The following is an 18631-nucleotide window of genomic DNA, read 5'->3' on the forward strand; positions in this document are numbered from 1 at the left end:
TTAAAGTAAGACAACAGATGATGGGGTAACTCTCCTGAAATAACAGACCAATGTGAAAAGACTAAAACAAGGTGTCCCTTTAAGCAACAGCTTGAAAGCAAATTCAGTTCTCAGAATCAACCATTAAGAACAATAATTAATTTGGTTGTATCTCTCTGTACAGTGAATGGATGAGTCTGAGACTTCACTGAGCAAGCGCTAGAACGGCAAGAACAGTAGACTGGAAATGGTGCAGGTAACTCAGAAGTAACACGTCCTACAAGAAAAACAGACCCCAAATGCAATGGTGGGGAATCAGTGATGGGGAAGAGGGTTGCTGCCTCAAAATGAAAGGAGTGTCATCGCGTTAGCTCCCCAACTGTAACTAGTCACAGTGTCCTCTGAGACGGGTGGGCAGCCGGAGGCCCTAGAGCCAAACCTGTCCCTCCAAGCATTCTCGCACTGACCACTGGCCCCGCTCCCCCACAACAGTGTTTTTAAAAGATCACAATACCTCTCAATGGGCCTCGTTTTCAGCAGTAAGAACTTTTATACTCAATGGGATTTTTAGCTCCACCTTTTCGTCCTTAGCCTTGCCCATCACTGGCATGTGGTCCTCTCAGAAAAGAAATTGGGGTTTTGGGCTGGAAAAGGTTCTCTATTGTTAACAGCGGTGGAAAAAGCACTAAAGTAGGTCAGTGTAAATGAAAAAGTATGTCCACCTTTTTTCTTTCTTTTGGTCTTGTAACCAGAGAAGAATTTAGTACCAAAGACCTTGGGAGGGGGGGAGGGGGCAACCAAGTGTGTTTGCAATACATATAACTCAGTAACTTGTGTTTAACCAAGAAAATTGCTAGGTTTTTCCAGAATATAACATGCAGAGTATGCTACAGGTGGAACATGGTTTATTCAGAAAACAAATTTGTAACAGGGTTAAATTATCTCTGCCATAGAATGCAATATTTCTCTAATAAGGTTTTTCCTTTCACATTCCTGGAAAACCAGACACCCAATAAATATTTAACAATGTTCCATATTAAATCACATACCCTGCCCCCCTCTCTGCTGAAGTTCAATAATTTTGTTTTATAATACAAGGTTATGCGTAGCCTTCCAGCAGCCCTAAATGCTACCATAGGATTCTTCTCTTCTTTAAGGTATATACAAAATGTTACACATACATACTATGTACACTCGTGCAAACAGGAGTTCACAAACCTGCTTTGCTGGTGCCCCAACACAACGCACTGAAGTAGTAACACTGACCATCAAAGCTGTGCTGATTCCTGGGACACCTTTTCCACTTGCCGATTGAGGCTTCCCCTCTCAAGCTCTATCTACAGAGCATGGAGAGCACAAGAATTTAGTCTGTGGCTGTTCTCCGCTGGAAAACTGGGGGAGGAAGCTGTGTCTTTCACAACTTCCCTGTGTGCTTTTTGGCTTCGGATGTGCCGCCTTGCAGCAGGTTTTGCCAGAAGGAAAGGCTCTGACAAAAATGGAAGAACCAAGGACAGAAGGGACTGGCAAGGACCCCTCCGAGGAAACTGCAGAGCTGCTGCTCCTTTGTCGATGGCGCTGGTGGGCTTTACCCTTTCACAGAAGACTGTAGTAGCCCCAGCATAGTTATACCACCAGGGCTGCCTTTATGCAGACATAACAGAGATGTCTCCTACAGATAGCTTCCTAAAGGGGAACTGCCTATGTACGGAGTCCCTCTTGGCCACCTTTCTCCCTGTTAGGAGACAAGATCCTCCTCTTTCATGGAACTCTGCTGACTTCCTGTACGACAGTTTCCTGGGGAATATCCCCCCCAACTCTAGGCTCCATCAGGATAACCCCTACCCGGCTAGAAAGAAATGAGATCCAACTACAGGTCACTGAAATTCCAGAAATCAACACAAAAAGAATCTTCATTTTTTCCCCAAGGATTTGCTGATGTTTTTAAACTAGGCTTCCCCATCTTTAAAAATAAATAAAATCATCTAACACAAGACGGCAAAGTACATCATCTTCAAAAGAAGTGCAGTCCTATTTTCACCCACCCTCAAATCATCTGTACCCAGCAGCCAAGATCTACCTGGGAAGGGTACCTGGCCTCACCACCCACCACGACTGTCTCTCTCCATTTTTTCAGAATAAAACAAAAAGTAAAGTTTTTGAAAAGGCTTGCCAGCGAATCTCTTGTTTGGGGGAGGGTGAGAGAGGAAGGCTGGCTTCCTAAGCAGAAAGAATGAAGTCCTGGGCAAAAGTCAAAGAGGATCCAAACCGTTCGTCCCCATAACAAATGAGCGGGACAATGCCGGGCGAGTGGCTACAGTGACAAGTGGAACAAAGCCGTGGCCTGTGAAACTGACCAGCGAGGGAACCCAGTCTAAACGTCCCTGGATGTGACCTTACACGATCCTGTTTGGGAAGGGCAGGAAAGAAGCAGGCAACGCCTGGCACTCACATTCTGCCCAGCAACTCCATCACAACTGACCCTTGCTGGTGCAACCGAGGCATGTAGGATAGGAAAAAAATAACAAGGGGGCTTTGGCTCCTCCACATGCGCTGTGCCGGATCACACCACCATGATCCTGACTTCGTCATTCTCATCAGCCCGGTAGAAGAAAGGAATGCAGGGGTTTTCCAAGAGAGGGCCCAGCCTGTCCCGAGGGTTCTGAATCTCACGCAGGAGCTGCATGATCTGCTTGGCTGTGGGGTCCTGAGGAGCAGGCTGCGGGCCTTTGCCGTCCGCGGGGTGGGGAAGGGGCTCGGAAGGTGCGGACCCCTCTTCTGGCTCATCTGACAAACTCACTTCTCGCAGTCCTAGGAGGCAAGATGGGAGACGGCACTAGAATTCTAGAGGGAAAATGCCGGGGCTCAAGAGCTCATCAGAAAATCCCTCCCTGTCTCACACACTGGCACCCAGAAATTCTTCTGCCAGACATGCAAGGGATGGTTACCACTGCTCTCTGCACATGCCCAGAAGTACATCTCTGGTACTGACACATCTCAAGTTCCAAGTCTCAATCTGGGCTCTGAAATCAGGCTTGGAACACAAGGCAAGGATAAAATTCCATTTTCTTAGCTATGGTGAGCTTTGGAGCTCCCCCTCTTCCCAGTCTGCCCCCTCTGCTTGTGTTGGATTCTAGTTTCCACAGTCCAGTGGCCATGGTGGCCAGGAATAGTGAGAACTGTAAATCCAACACATCTGGAGCAGCTGCTGCTACCGCCACTGCTCACCTTCCCCATCCGTAGCATTCAGCTCGAGGCGTCTTTCTGCTGTACCCACAGCTTCGCTCCCCAGTCCAGGCTGGGGCTCTGTGTTCTGCGCCGCCACCATGTACTTTGTGTACCATTCATTCCTTTCACTGACCAAATGCATCACCAGTTCCTGAAGCTCCGTTAACTTCATCTGTGGCAAATCAAAGTAAAGAGAAAAATCTGATCCACCAAAAAAAACACACACGTCCGTTCCACAAATTACACAGTTGACGATAAAACCTGACACCACTTTTCTCTAGTCTCTAGTATGAGAGAAATCTCTCTCTTTTTGGAGCAAACACTGCCCACTCTGGAAGTCTTTATAGTTATTTTAAATGTCCCTTGTCAGCAGGGAAAGCACCCCCCCCTTTCTTGTTCACACACACGTGCACAGCCCGGCTCTTCAGTTAGATAAGAGTTCCCAGAAAGAATTTTCAAAAGAAAGCCACTTGATCCTTCATGCAAAGTAGACCAGGCTCTGGATAAGTTCCCTAAAGGGGAAGACCCTTTCTTCTTTTTACTCTCTATGTAGCACCATCAAACTATAAGAAGCTTTATGTAATAAGGATGGACATGCCTCTCGTAACATGTGGTGAGCATAAGGATGAAGTCCAAGAACAGGAATGACAGAGTGAGGTTGTGCTTACCCCTAACTAGGTGTTCACTAACATACAGCCCCCCAGCCCTCTTGACCTTTCCCAGCCCACTCCTCCTAGGATACCATAGGGCAAAATGGGTTTTCTAGTGGGGTCAAAGTAGAGATCTCTTGCTCACCTTCATTTCTTCCTTGTCCTGAGCCAGTCGGCTGATGTATTCCTCTTTCTCCCGGTGGCGCTGTTTTAGTATTGCCCTCTGGCTCTGGTATAGGGCAATATACTCGCCTGAAAAGCAGGAGAGATGATTATGGCTGAGCAGGCCTGTCAGAAGAAGGGGGTTGACAGCTACAGCTACTGCCCTTAGAGGAAGGCTCTTTTCCAAATTGCTGTTATTGTACTAGTAACAAGGGCAACAATAGAAAAGTTTCGTTCAAAACCAATATATAAACTCTTCACTTCCAACTAGAATATGGTTGTATTTATTTCATTTGCCTCAGAAGGGGAGATCACCAGAAAGTAGTGAGAAGCAGGCAGTTAATTAGCAGTTTCATTTTAAGTAACCAAGCTGGATAATTTCAGAGTGTGCACGAGAAGCTTCTGCCCATTTCACTTGCTACCTGTCTTTCCCTTTGTCTTTATGAGGACTGGACAACATCCAAATAACAAACATAATAATAAAAGCAAAAACAGAAACAGATGGGATCCTCTGGACATGCAACCAAAATCTGGGCAGGACACGAAACTGTCTCACCTATTGTGTCTGTTTCTCCGGACAACTGTATGCACCGATGCTCCAGCTCCTCGACCCGGTCTTTTAGCTCTGCTTTCTCATGCATCAGGTCTGTGAATCGGGACTAAAAGTGCAAGAAATGTAACTTCCTGGGAGCAGCAACAGAAAGCAGAAGCAACCACCCATTCTCAGCAGTCCAGCTAAGCCCCATCTTTATCTGGTTCTGGCTCTCCTCCTGACTCACACCACACTACTGTACTACAAATTCTCTCTACCCTATCTTGTCCTCTCAGCCAATCTTGATCAGCTTGCAAAGCCACACACCCTCTGTCTGCCACTCCATAATGGTCAGTCAAGCCACCCATGCAGACCCCAGCAATCCAGTTACACTGTAGAAAGAACATAATTCCGTATTTTACTGCTATGGCCGTTGATGGGTTACGCTGCAAGAATTATGTGGCACTAGCAAAGATGCTTTGGTACCCACCTGGGTTCCCCATAAAAGTGTGGCCATGTGCTCACCTGCAGCTTCTCCATGGCATTTTTTAAGGCTTCGTGTACCTCTGCTGGAACGGAGTCTGCAGAAGAACCTGGGAAAGGTAGTAGATTCTATTTACGAGGCTATAGAAGAGATCACTGCCCAGGAGTCCCCACCTGGCTAAGACCCGGATAGCCACACTTGGGATATGTCTCCTTACCGCCCGCCGATGTGAGATGCCGCTGCTGCTCCGTTCTAAGCGCTGCAATCTGCTGCAGAAGGGCTCTGCCCTGCCTCCTCTGCTCAGCCAGCTGCTGCCTCATTTCTTCCCGCTCCGTCTCCATTTGGGACATGGCAGAGGTCAAGAAAGCAACCTAGGAGGTAATCGCAGATGTGGTACTTGAGCACAAGTCTTATCCAAAGGCTAAAATCCTCTCTGGGAGCCTGGTGAGACACTGCTGCCTCCTTCAGAGAAACTGGGGCACAAAAATCATACTTGGCACCATATACAACAGGGGGATAGAAGTCATTTCCAGGGTTGCAAGCAGAATTTATTTGCTAGCCCTGCTTGGAGGCCCCTGGTCTTCCACCTGGTGGTCTTCCACCCTAATTCCTAACCAGGCATGAGAGTGGTTTGCTTAAATTAAACAAGACCAGTTTGTTCAGGGTGGCATACCAGTATCGGAAACATCAATTGCCAGTATTTCCAAGGCCTCATTCAGAAGAGAGCCCCCCCTCAGTTTCTAGGATGTGTCCTGGGAAAAGGGGGGGGCATACTCCCTAAGGTGGTATTGCAGTGACCCTTCTCAGCCCAGGGAATCTGGACAAACTGATATGCCTGGGATACCCCAGCCACGCCTTCACTTCCAAAACCAGAGTCACACAGATGTGCCCAGAATCTTCACCATTTACACTTGCCTCCATCCAGATTGATAGCTAAAAACCAGCCACATGGAGGAATCAAGTACCAACATACTTGTTTTCCACATGACATCACCGAACGCGCACCCACATCCCACCCTGAGGCGATCCCACCTCTGAAGCTGGGACTGGCTCCTGGCAACATGAAATCCTATGGCAATAGATTATTGCAAACAAAGGGAATCCAAATGGAACAAAAAAAAAAGAGTACAATGCTAGCATTTTTAATTTGGGCAACTGTTGAGCATTCTATGAGTATCATGGAAGGATATGAGACTGTGAGACCATCCCTGAGAAACTGTCCTTCTCTCCTAAATATAGGAAGAGTAACAGTGCAGATCAGAAGCATGGGGAAATTAAGTGAGAGGGAAGCATCTCAGGGCTAAGTCTAGACCTTTGGACACATGGCCAGGAAATTCAGGATGCAGTGGCAAGGCTTTAGGGACGCCAGAGAGCAGAGCTTCCCAGTTGTTCTCCACCCGATATTCCCATTGCCAGCTTGGTGGTGGCATTTGAGCAAATGGAACAATGGCTCACCATCTCCTCTTTACTTTCAAAATCTTCTGGGATGGTGAGCGAAGGCATCTTCAGGCCCTCTACCCTCTCTTCAGTTTCTACGCCATCTCCTGTAAGCAAGAGGAGAGGCACAGAGAGGTTGGAACACAGAGAAGCTGGCACCAGCCCTGCGGCTGCACGGCGGCTGACGAAATGCCAACTTGCCTTGCGCCCTCGGAAGCATCTTATCGTCCAGCTCTGCCATGAGCTGGCTGACGTGAGCCTGCAGCTCTTGGTTCTCTTTGGCAAACGTCTCCAGGCTTTCCTTCAAGAGAGAAGAGGTAAAACTTTATACCAGCCATCCAAAAAGACTTAAGCACACCAATTCCGACTAGACTCATTGCATCAGCACAGCCACAAAGGGCGCCAGGACACAGAGACAGGTTTTCGACATGCTTTCTCACTCCAAGGATCTCACCTGAGATCCTTCTGGAGGATTTCCAGCCCCACCCTCACAACCCCAGCACCCTCCCTTCCCAAAAGAGAGCTCCCGATCAGGTCTTTCTGGGTGGCTGCTTTGAGGCTCTGAACCCCCTTCCCCAGAGAGGTTAGGCTGGTCCTCACCCTGTCATCCTTCTCTTACTGTTCAGGTAGGTTCTGGTCAACTGTCAGGGAGCTTTTAAATGGGTGGGTGCTGTTTTTTATTTTATTTTGGCCCGTGTGTCTTTAAACCGCTCTTAATTCAACGCAAATTATATGATGCTTTTGGCCCTATTGTGGCAGCAAGATAAGATACAAATCCAATAAACAATAGTAAAGTACAAAAGCCAAATTGCGTATAAATCACCACCACTTCTTACTCTTCCTTCCTGTCCCTCTCAGAGGTTAGGCAGCCTCATGACTGCTCTGACTTCAGATGTGGGAGCTCTCGGCAGAGAAATCTTTTGCACCCAAGCAATCCTTACCCTCACAACTCAAAATAACACAGTCATGCGGACATCTGCACTAATCATTCTAGGCACAGAATTGGCTTTCCTAGTGCAGAATTTTGATGGACTGGGCGCCCAGCGGTTGCTCCCAGGATAGCATGTCAGGTTGCCAAGAACTCAGTCCTGACGCTCTCTGCCTGTTATGAAAAGGGACGCCTCTCAATCCCTCCCAGTGTTCGCCTCTCAATCCCTCCCATGGCGATCCCACCACCAGCCCTCACCCTGGCTTGCTGCAGCTCTTTGAAGTGCATCTCCGCCGTGACTTTGCCTTGGACTTCCTCGTGCTGCAAGCGGTCCATGAGCTGCGTCTGAAGAAGGTACTGCTTGTGCAGTTCCTCCTTCTCAGCGGCCAGCTGCTGGTAGGCGGCTGTGTACTGCTGGAGGTGGGTGTAGTACTGGTCCCGCTGCTCCTGAAGGCCCTGGGCCTCCTGCGTTTTCTGTATCACCTGCAATAAAGCAACACCCAGCCCATCACCCTAAAGCCCAAAGGTGAGCCAAAACGGTCACATACAGTATTTAACATTTCCCTCCCCAGCCTCATGTGTGATTAGGTACAGAATCGCCACATCATACTGGGTCATGATCAAAGGACTGTGAGAGACCATCATTTAAGAAGTAGGAAATGTGGCAGCCACCTTTGCAGGAAAAACAACAAAGACTCTTGTGCCACCTTAAAAACAACCATGTTTTACTTGACATCAGCTCCCGGTGCATGGGATGAAGTGAGCTGCATGTCGGCGTCTCAGATATGAATCTTACCACCCTAAATACATCAGTCCGATCTGATTTCAGAAGCTGAACAGGGTCATGGCTGGTTAGAGCCTGGATGAGGAATGACAGGGAATACCCAGGGATGGATCTTCTGGTGGGGCTAGGAACGAACCCTGCCTGAAGCCTTCAAGACCCATCGCTGACAGTTTTGGGTTAGAAATAAACGGCCTGACATAGTTCAAGACCGACCATCTTTTAAGGTGCCGGGAGACCCGGTCTATGAGAACCAGAAAGCTGGCAAGTAAAATGGCAAGCTGTGCCGCTAAATCTCATGATTGAGAACATGAACCATGTTACTGGTCAGAGCATCTCTCCCCTAAGTCATCTGCCTTATACACCAGATCTTCCCAGGCTAGGCTCCTCTGTGTAGCCTTATTCCAAGGGAGGCCCAAAAAGTCTTCTACAAATGGCAGGGCCTTCTCCTCAGTGGCACCAACCTTATGGAACCAGCAATATATGTTTTAAGTTGTTGTTAAAGGCCCCAAAATAGTGCTTCTGTACTAATGGGGCAGTATATAAATTAAAAACACCGAACCAACAAAGCATGTGCTGTCAGACACCACAGGCTTGATGCTGCAAGCCAACACTTTTCTCACTAGGAAGCTCCGTCTACACAAGCTATGCAATTCTGAACTGTGATGACATCCTTATCTTGTCCTTGGTGTTTCCAAACAGACAGACCAAGGCAGCCTTGAGGACTGAAAAGTCCTGATGGAAAAAAATATGGGGAGACGACCAACTGCTTCTGCTTGGTGCCCATCACTGCATGCCCTGCTGCTAACTCCATCTGACAAAAAGGTTCTCCGGGGGGGGAGAGGGGGGGAGGGAATAGCGTTACCGTCTCCTTGAGCTCCGACATCTTCTCCTGCAGCTCCCCAATCTTCCTGGCCAGCTCCTTCTTCACATGCTGCTCCGACTGCAAGGCACTTGTTACTTCCATGTTCTCGTTGGTCTGCAAAGGCGGAAGGAGGTGAGGAACTGAAGTCTCTCCGTGGTTGTAAGGAAGCAAATTTCTATCATATAGAATCTCATGCATGCCAACTGAGCAAGGTGAAGCTGGCTGGGTAGGGTTAAAGAAAAATGGACAAAGCAACCCCCCCCCCAACCCAAGTTCCTTGAACTAAGAGGTTGGGAGGATCATCTCTGAACACACAAATTAACACATAGTAAACAAAAGACAGAGAATGGGGCTGAAAATGTCATCCACAGTTAAAGGACGTTCTGCCTCCTTAGATCTGATACTGGCTTTTCCCTCTCTTCCTGAAACAGTAAGAACCAGCGACTTGCTGGTGAGATTCAAGGGCTCCTCATGTTTTGAGACCATTCCTACATAGCACCATGCAAACAAATACTACTGTGCAGGAAGTATCATGAACCTGGGTAATATCAAACTGCTTTAAGGGAGATCTAACGTGTTGAGGAAACTGAGATACAATCTTCTCAAAACAGAGAAGAGGGACAGCAAGTGAAGAGGGGGACCAGAGGAGGGAATGATATCCTGCTGGCTGAACAAGCAACTGATGCAGCTTTCGCCAAAGGGCTTTCCTGGTGTCTTCTGGCTTCTGTTTAGAGGGTGTGTGTGCGCACGCTAGCATGCACATGTGCCCCCTCTGGACGAGAGGGAGCCCCTGCTTTTTGCCAAAAGGAGGGACGCACCAGTTTGACAAAGCCGTTCTGCAGCTCAGCCAGCTGCTCCTTCAGCTCCCGGTTCTGGGTCAAGGCTCGGCTGATGGTCGCCTTGTCGCTCTGCATGCTCTCCAGGATCTGCTGCCTGTCCACCGCCTCCTCGCTGTACCGCTGCAGCGCCCTCTCCAGTTCTTGCAGGCGCTCCTCTTGCTCGCGGTTGAGGCGGCTTAGCTGCTCGTTGTCTCGCACCTGAGCCTGGCATTCGTCCCGGAGCTCTTCCTTCTCCCGCTGCAGCCGGCTCAGCTCTTCCTGCAAGCGCAGCTCTGCTTCCGCCAACCCTGCAGGTGGGGCGGGCTCGCTCTCCTGAGGCTTCACTGCTGGGGAATCAAGAGAGAGAAGAAGGAAAGGGGCCTTTTCGCAGCTTTCTCTCAGCTATTCCAGGGCCATTTACAGCTGCATTTTGGGGTTTCTTTAAAATGTAAATTTTAACCCCTCCTAACTCAACAAATGACAAGTTGGGACAACACCACTCTGAACAGCTTAAAACGTTTTAACAATGAAAAGAAAGAAGATACAAGAGCAACCGGAAAACTAAATGATCAGCCATCACACCGTCACAGGTGATGAACGCTTTAATGAACATGTATGCTTTGGATGGGCCACATGTTGATGAAATAAGAACCGTGTCTGTTCCACCTGGGTGTCTAAAAGGATGGCACATTGTTCAGGTTAAATACTTAAAAACAAAAATCTTCAAGAGTAAACTCACTTGAAGGAGGAGAGATTAAGGTGGGGGTAAACTTGTATGACTAAAAAGGTACACTACTTGTGTTACACAAACGCACATATGCAATTATAACTCCCTTATGGACATGACATGCCTTTTAAGATGCAGGGGATCCGCAATCGCACGCGTCTCACAGGCACGATTTTATATCTTGACGTGTACACCTAAAAACATCATATGCTGTGTCTAGATTCGTTTTAGGGCACTTCTGACAGCTGGAGTGGCCTCCAGGGTCAGAAACTGGGTACCTGGAAGCTGCCCAAAATTTCCTATTGTTACTCAAGAGTCGCAGGAGAAGGGGCCTATTCCATGCCACCTGACACCAGTTGTTTTCCTTTTTAAAATAATCTTTTTTAAAAAAAAACCCAGAGATGCCTGGGATCAATCCTGAAATTTTCTTGCACACTAACTATGTGTATGACCACTGAGTTTGGTCGTGGAGGGAGGGAAGAGGATCGGAAAACCTTGCAAAATCGGGAGGGTCTTTTATTGAGGGAGGGAAATTACCCCCCAGTGAGAAGCTCCCAGCCAACATGGCAGCTTCTGGGAACACCAGGGAGTTCTCCACAAGTACCTTTTCCAAAACCTCAGCCCTAAAGGTGGGTCTGTAAGGAGCAGAGTATGGGATCATGTGACACAGAAGGCGGCTTTTCTGCATCCTGAAACCTTACCAGACTGACTGCTGAGCAACTCTGTCAGGTTGGTTTCCAGCTCCTGAATTCGAGTGATGTTCAGCTCCTTTTCTTCTGTCAAAGCACGGATCTGCGCCCCAGGAAAAAGAGGCTGGTTTCGGTATCCTTTCACTTGTGTGCAGAAGGTCATTCCCCTCCTCTTTCACAAGGCCAGGGGAGCTTCTCTCTGCTTTCCCCACCCAGCCACAATCCTTACCTGCTCAGAGAGCAACTGCACTCTTTGCTGCCAGATTTCCCCTTCTTCCTTCAGCTTCAGGACATACTGGTCGCGTTCCACCTGCAACTGCTGCAGCGACTCTGACAGCTGCTCGGGGAAAGGGAAAAAAAGAAAGAAAGCATAAGCCAAACACCATAGAGAAAGCCTCTGCGCTCTGGAAGGGAGCCAAGAGAATTTGCTTCGAAGGCTGAACCCCCAAGCCTGACACAACAAAGGGGCGCAGAGTGCGGCATGCTTTTAGTCCCTCTCCTACCTGAGCAATTTGTGCTTCCAAGCTGGCTCTTTCTTCCAGCGCCATCTGCAGCTGTTGTGTGGCGTCCGGGACTCCGGGCTGGCTTGAGAACTGGCAACAGAATCAAAGCAGCCATTACGCCCGATGCAGGGATTCCTAGCTGCTTCCCATTCCACCTCCCCCCCCCCCAAGCAATGCTCTTTCAGCCGCCACCCTTTAGTCATACTGGGAGTGAACAGGAGCTCCATGCATCACGCAGAATCCTTCCCACCTAGAGTGATAAACCTGGGCTACGACGCAAGAAGCTGCTCCTACAGAAAAGCAGCAGTCACCTGTTGAATCATTAGCTCTGCCATTTCCAATTTCTTGTGCAAATCTTCCACCTCCAACTTCATGGCTGAATTTTCGGAGATCAGGCTGCGCAACTTCTCAGACAGTTCGGAGTTCTGCTGCTTTAGTTCTTCGCTACTTTTACTACAGGGAAAAAAAAATCACCAAACATGGAGCGGACGTTGAATAGGTTGTAACCACCAGTACTGTGTCACAAGCCAGTTTGCAGGTTCTGTCACCCATTAGCAAAAGAGGTTTTTATCTCTGGGGTCCAGAACCTATATATATATTCTGATTTGTAAGATACAAAAAAGGTAGGGCTCCTGTATTGTTTTTAATAATAATAATAAAAAGAAAATTACAAACAACAGAAATAAAACCAAAATACAAACTCAGTAGTAACTACACGCAATGCACAATAAACATTTCCCACCTGCGCCACCACCTTCACCCTTGGGACTAGGTAACCAATAATATCAATTTGCACCACTTTTCACCCCATTCCTCTCCAAAAATACATTGATTTGTCTGCTGGCATATAACCTTTCCCCTTCAAAAATACATATTCAAAGAATAATTTCCATACATCTTTGAAATCATCGGACTTTACTGTTCCTCTTCTTTTTTTCATTTCACATGTTAACTTATCATTAATAGCTAAACTCCACATTTCTTTATACTAATCTTCAATATTAATTTGTCACTTTTCCAATTCTTTGCAAATACTGATCTTGCTACCGAAACCACAGCTAACTCTGATCTTTTTTCAAATGATCAATACTAAAATTATGTTCAGGAGGGCAATAATTGGCAACATCTGAATATCACATCATACTATAATTTTTCTAATTTCCTTAAAACCCAATACCCATTCTTCTTGTTTTTTTAAATTTCACATGTCCACAACATATAGGTCCTTTTTTTCCTTTTTGCATCTCCAGCATTGAGATGATATATTTTTATCTATTACGGGCTCCTTAATATTTTAATATTAAGGAGCCCTTAATATTATTAGATGTTTTTAACACCTATATAAAGCTAGCAATTTTTTTCCAGGTGGACATTACTATGCAAGAGAGGAAAGGCTGTTTAAAAAAAAACAGAAGGAAAAAGAAAAAGGAGGGAACTCAAACATCTGCCTTATGTCCATCTATTCCATGGCTCTTCACTTTGATGTGTGGCAATTATCTAAGACCTCAAAAAGAGAGAAGGATCTTCCATCACTTGCTCAACATCCCTGTGTGGTTCACGGTTTGTTTGTATGCATTCCTGTCTTTACTGCAGCTCAGCAAGCTTGGCTGGCACCTCCCCTTTATCGGGATTAGGCTGAGGCTAGGAGCTTGCAGCTTGCCTCCAGTAAGTTGGATCCGTGCTCTCGGCTCACCCCAAAAGCGAGTCGTCTCATAAGGAAAACCGACACACCCTTTTGTAGGACTAAGCTCCATCGGCCTCGGAACCAGCCTGCCCTCCAGGCCAACGGGAAAGAGAAGGGGGGCCAGGTCCAACCCTAAGGGCCTAGTTTGCACAGCTTTTAGCCCCCAGCACTTCCATGTCTGCTGTTCCCTTCGTCCACCCCGCGTTTAATTTGGGCAAGCACAGAAAAAGATCATAAACCGTTAGTGCTGCGACAAAAGCAGCAAAGCCTCACCTCTGCTTGTAGACTTCCAGTTTTAGGTTATCTCGTTCCTTTGCCAGCTCTTTGTTGTGCTGCCAACAGAAAATATGCAGGAAGCAGTGAGGGAAGGGAGAGGACTCTGGTCACTCCTCAACATCTGTGGTTTTTTTTTCAAATTCAGAAGGTGGCCATTTTCAGTCCCCCTTGCGACCACTGCCTAAGACTCAAGAAGCCGGTGAGAGCTGGAAAGGGCAGCTCACGTTAGCTGTATCGGGGGCGGAGGACGGCCATGCTGCCTCGACGACTCAAGCCTGCCAGGTTTGGCACTGGGGCCTGGAAAACCATCCAGTTTTGCTGCCTTACCACAGAAGCCTATGACCATCCCATTCCCGGCAGTAGCCGCCCGATGTCCCATGACGCCCAGCAGGTGGCTAAGAGAGCGAAACACACCTCTTGCGTGTGTTTCTCCTCACCACTCAGGCATTAACGCATAATCCTGCATTTGTGTAACAAAGTAAAACACCACATCTGGAACGCTAAGCAAAACCGACAGCTCTCCTGTCCTGTCTTGGCCCTGTCCTCAAAATAAGGAGGCAGCAAGTGTCAGAGGAACAGCATGGAGTGTGTGTGTGTATGAACGGATGTGTAAACAAAGAGGATTCTTACTTTCTCGGTCTGCTTCTGCTGCGTAGAGAGAGAAGCCAGAGTGTGCTCCACCTCAGATATCCTCTGGCGAGAGGACTGCAACCGAGCAGCGAGGTCCTCGGCTTCTCCTGTGGAAGGAAAGGAGGTTATCTGGCAACCAGAGTAGAGCAAACAATTGCCTTTCCAGGCACGATTAAATGTGCCAGTTCTCACTTTTAAAAGACTCTAAAGTGATTTGGGGCCAGGATACCTATAGAATCCCACTAGCCCATCAGAAAGCCTGAGTATGTCCAAAGAGGGTCTTCTAGGCATCTGTCCGCCAAGGAGGAGGCATGACTGGCTCAGGCCTTCCCAGCAGCTTACTAGATTCCCTGTCCCAAAGGGCTGGCTGTACTCGTCCCTAAGTGCAGCCTTCCTGCAAATGTGTCATACCAAAACTGCCACTAGTTGTGTTAGCAGGGACTAATGGGAACTGTAGTCTAAAGCATCTGCTGCGTACCAAGTTCCAGAGGATCCACCAAGGACATTCAACGAGCAAGTGGAAACTGTTCTGTCCAAATGGGTTTAAGGTTAGTTGCCTGATTTTTCTGCTTATCTCTGCCTTCTGCTTGTGAATGAGCACAGCCTGTACTGTTCGGGAAGGACTGTATCTCAGTGGTCGAGTGGAACACTTTCCATATGGAAGGTCAATCTCTGGTGCCTCCAGGTGCAGCTGCCGGTCAGAGCTGACTGGGCAAGACGGACCAAGAGCCCAACTCAACAGAACACGATGTCCTATTGTCTGTCTTCCGATCAATGCCAAAAGCAGCTTTCTTTCACCTGAAAGCCACTCCAGAGGTTCAGAAATTCTAGTACCCATCATCCCTATCTGACAGCTGGGATGGAAAATGCTGATGAGAACTGCAGGCCAAAAGACCTGGTGATTTAAAAGTTGGAGAGTCACCAACAGGAGAACCCGACAGTCTTGCTGTTATCTTTCAACCCTGCAGAGAGCCACACTTTTATCATCCTGTCTATCTAGGTCCAAAGATTGGCCAAAGAGACAGAAGGTTTTCTCTGCCAACTAACTCGGTACGAGAGTCATCTCCTGTGAGGGCCAAAGAGCATCTCCTGATCTGTTTGCCGCAAAGCTCAAGGGGCCGCCTACCTGCTTTCTGCCGAGCGGCCTGCTGCGTGTGGGCAAGGGCCGTCTGCAGCTCCGACTTCTCGGAAACCAGGATACCGATGGTCTGAATGTGGACCTTCAAAGAAAGAACAGGACAGCTCAAGGAAGGGGAGGAAGACTCGTCCCTGTTTGGCAGCCTTCTGTCAAAAGCAGCGACCCCTCCCAAAAAAACACACAACCCAAATCATTAACAGGTGCCCCCCCAGCTCCCAAACTGCCACATGGGGACCCCCTTCAAAAATCAGAAAGCAGCCAGACAGCCCCAAACGTGAAGGCTGATGTAAGGTAGGAAGAAGACCCCCTCTTACCTGCAACTGTTCTCGCAGGGCCGCTTGCTCCTTGGAAAACCTCTGCTCAAAACTTTTCTTTTCCTGGGGAAACACAAAGTATCCGTCTACAGGAGGGCCATGTTTGATCGAGCGGGTTTCCTCTTGCATCAGCAATGTTCAGCTCCTACTGTTTCCCTTCTCCACTCACCCAGCCTTGCTCTGGTTCATCGCAGCCACTCTACGCAGCAGCCCACGGACCAGGAGAGCTACTCAGACGGTGGGGTTGCCGGTATGAAACCAACAACGCAACCTGCTTTGTGAGCCAGCACAGCATGGAAGAATTTCCACTGCTTCCACAATCCTTTTCCCTAATTCAGAGCAAAGAGGAAGCCAGGAACCTCCAGGCCGAGCTAAGGAAAGATTCCTCCCTGAAGCAAGCCCTAGAAGGTTTCTTTCTGCCAGCCAGAGTCAGAGTCAGCAGAATGCAGTTCCTTCTATTCCCAATGAGAATAGAATAACTGGCTATGCCTGTTTTTGCAGCGGAGTATCTTACCGTTTCCAACTGATTCATGGCTTCTTCGTTCTGTTGCTTCTGCAGAAGGACAAAGTGGAGGCATCAGAGTTCTGGGTGACTCATCTGGGTTAACCAAGCCTTCCCAACTGGTTAGGGTGCTTAAGCTGGATTAACACAGACCAGGATGACAACCAAGGATTCTCAACATTTATAGCTTTTTATTAGGATCAAACACACCTTTAACGCCTCACAGGAATATGAGCTGCAGTTTTATTAGGATTGAGCAACTTTTTGGTGAAAAGCAATGCTGCAACTGCATTTCTCGCCTTTTACAGTGGAAGCTGCTGTCCAAGCTTAGACAGGATTATTTAATGCAGTGTTTTAAGACAAAGGAGAGGAGTTGAAGCATGGTTCCAATTTTGCTTCATACTGGAGCACCTCTTGGGCAGGGCAGCAAGCTTTTGAGCTGGACAAAACTTTTTGTACAGGTAGGCAGCTGTCGGCAACTCAGCCTGACCTTTTTACAGACACTCAAGTGTTGACCCCATTAAAGTGCGTCAAAAATTAGTTCTGGAACCCACCCTTTTTTTTTGAGGCAGAAAGCCAGCAAGAGCTCTCAGGTCTATACAAAATGGGAAGTTTATCTGCCACAATAGCAACTTGGTGGGCCCAGTTACCAATTCTGTGAAGTGTGGGGTGCAAGCTACGCCTACGACAGAAACACACAACAAGAGACACTCCTGACTCGGGGTGGAAGTGCTTTCCATCCTAGCAGCACCGCTGTGCAGCAGGCAGGGTGACAAGCGAAGACAAAGGCCCATGGCAGGACCAGGGAGATGGCATTGTATGGGGCACCACAAGCACCCGCAGCCCTATCGCAGCAGAAGATCATGGTCCAGTCCAGAGACCCTCCCCAAGGGCAGGGCAGTTTTACGGGCACCCTCATGGGTGTCTCCGTGCTGCACTGAACCCTTGGTCGCCCTTCAGCTGGAGCATTCTCCCTTTGCCATCACTAGTCGGTACCAAAAGTCTGTGGTAACAGCAGCTACTCTCTGAGGCAAGGAAGGAAACGAGGGCTAAACCAGGATCTTTTCAATCCCCTCCTCTTTCCCCATGAGGAGGGAATGAATGAGCCCGAAGCTTGTCTTCATAATTTTAGACAGAATTACACATGAGCCCGGCCTCCAGATCAGACTCAGTGGCTGCCTGCAGGATCACAGAGCCATGGGCAGCCTCTGAACGTTCGCCTCTCACTGCTACAGGCAAGAGGCTGTCTCCGCTTATCTTTGAGGAACCTCTCTCTCAAATGGGCAGCATCAGTCCCTATTTTTGTAAGGGGGGGTGTTGCAAACTCTAAAATATCCTAGGGCAAGGACTTTGCGAAGAAGGGAAATGCACAAAAACCTCAGGTCCTCTCCATCGGCATGGAAAATCAATTCTGAGGAGGCTACCTGGCCTTACGACTCTGGAGAGGAGGTCAGGGAAGAAAGAGGGGAAACCAGGAACTTTTCAGTCTCAGTGGAAGCAACTCTGCCCGCCTCCACACACTGACAGCAATAGTTTTCAGCCCCTTTGGTTCTGGTTGCAACAGAACCCCATGCCTGGTTCCCCTTGACATTTAGTCCAGTCGTGTTCTAAACGTCCAATATTTCTCCTATATAATGGAATCTGGTTTACTCTTTTCAGATGCTCACTACCTGGAGAAAAGCAACCCTGAAAAAGCCACTTGTGGGCAGCGCTCTAAGACGAAGCATTTCAGCGTCCCCCTGCAACACCTTCAAAGAGCAAACAGGGTATACAGAGAGCAAAGAAAGAACAATGCAGCAACAACCGAGAGAGACCGTGCCACAAGCTGGGGAGGATGAAATGGAGGGGTGGGGGGAAGAGGAGGCAGCGTTCTGAACAATGCAGGGCTCTTTGCTGACTCGAAAGAAAAGGCTTTGCACATTCCTGGCTGCATTTAAAAGGCAGGCAAATGGGCACCAGAAGCGATGCATGCAGGCCAGAAGACAGAGAGGCTCACTCAATGGGCAACAAGGGCTGATAAGGTGGTCGTGCGCAATCCCCACCCCCACCCCACAGGTTTGAGTCTAGCCTGTTTAGCCCCCAAACTCTGCTGGAACAAGGTCAACGGAGTCAATATTGTTTATGATAGGAAAGTTCAGCCAGAGCTCATTATGGAGAGCTCTTTTAAAATCTTTCCTAATCTGAGGCCGGTCTTTTAACCTGGCAGTTCCAACAAGGCTCAACAAATGTTATTTACATTTTAAGAGGGTGGGGGAAACTTTTTTCTTTTGCTTTTTTTTTTTGCAGTGGAGGAGAGAAGAACAGGTT

General features: G+C 48.1%; 2 protein-coding genes across 6 annotated transcripts in view; one reads left to right on the forward strand and one right to left on the reverse strand.

Annotated features, from left to right (window-relative positions):
• DNM1 (dynamin 1) overlaps positions 1-1035 on the forward strand; it is a 92666-nt gene extending 91631 nt beyond the window's left edge. Inside the window, exon 22 of one of the 2 annotated variants that reach the window (XR_013539626.1) lies at positions 164-338. Coding sequence is in view for 1 of the 2 variants with exons in the window: in XM_078382691.1 (XP_078238817.1) it covers positions 164-191 (28 nt within the window). In the remaining variant the exon portion in view is untranslated. Of the gene's footprint in view, positions 1-163 lie in introns of both variants that reach the window. The other variant, XM_078382691.1, reaches the window with a different exon arrangement.
• The window catches only part of GOLGA2 (golgin A2), a 28847-nt gene continuing 11083 nt past the window's right edge, over positions 868-18631 (reverse strand). For 3 of the 4 annotated variants that reach the window (XM_020793351.3, XM_020793352.3, XM_020793349.3), the window contains 20 exons: positions 16337-16375; positions 15823-15885; positions 15497-15590; positions 14371-14477; positions 13738-13796; positions 12092-12233; positions 11781-11870; positions 11507-11614; positions 11290-11380; positions 9862-10208; positions 9044-9157; positions 7656-7880; positions 6671-6770; positions 6488-6576; positions 5250-5403; positions 5074-5141; positions 4573-4675; positions 4000-4106; positions 3205-3376; positions 868-2787 (listed from right to left, as the gene is read on the reverse strand). In XM_020793351.3, the coding sequence (XP_020649010.3) occupies positions 2540-2787; positions 3205-3376; positions 4000-4106; positions 4573-4675; positions 5074-5141; positions 5250-5403; positions 6488-6576; positions 6671-6770; positions 7656-7880; positions 9044-9157; positions 9862-10208; positions 11290-11380; positions 11507-11614; positions 11781-11870; positions 12092-12233; positions 13738-13796; positions 14371-14477; positions 15497-15590; positions 15823-15885; positions 16337-16375 (2520 nt within the window). In that variant the 3' untranslated portion in view covers positions 868-2539. The remainder of the gene's footprint in view (positions 2788-3204; positions 3377-3999; positions 4107-4572; positions 4676-5073; positions 5142-5249; positions 5404-6487; positions 6577-6670; positions 6771-7655; positions 7881-9043; positions 9158-9861; positions 10209-11289; positions 11381-11506; positions 11615-11780; positions 11871-12091; positions 12234-13737; positions 13797-14370; positions 14478-15496; positions 15591-15822; positions 15886-16336; positions 16376-18631) is intronic. The other variant, XM_020793350.3, reaches the window with a different exon arrangement.

This window comes from Pogona vitticeps, chromosome ZW-PAR (assembly GCF_051106095.1).
Source record: "Pogona vitticeps strain Pit_001003342236 chromosome ZW-PAR, PviZW2.1, whole genome shotgun sequence".
Lineage (NCBI taxonomy): Eukaryota > Metazoa > Chordata > Lepidosauria > Squamata > Agamidae > Pogona > Pogona vitticeps.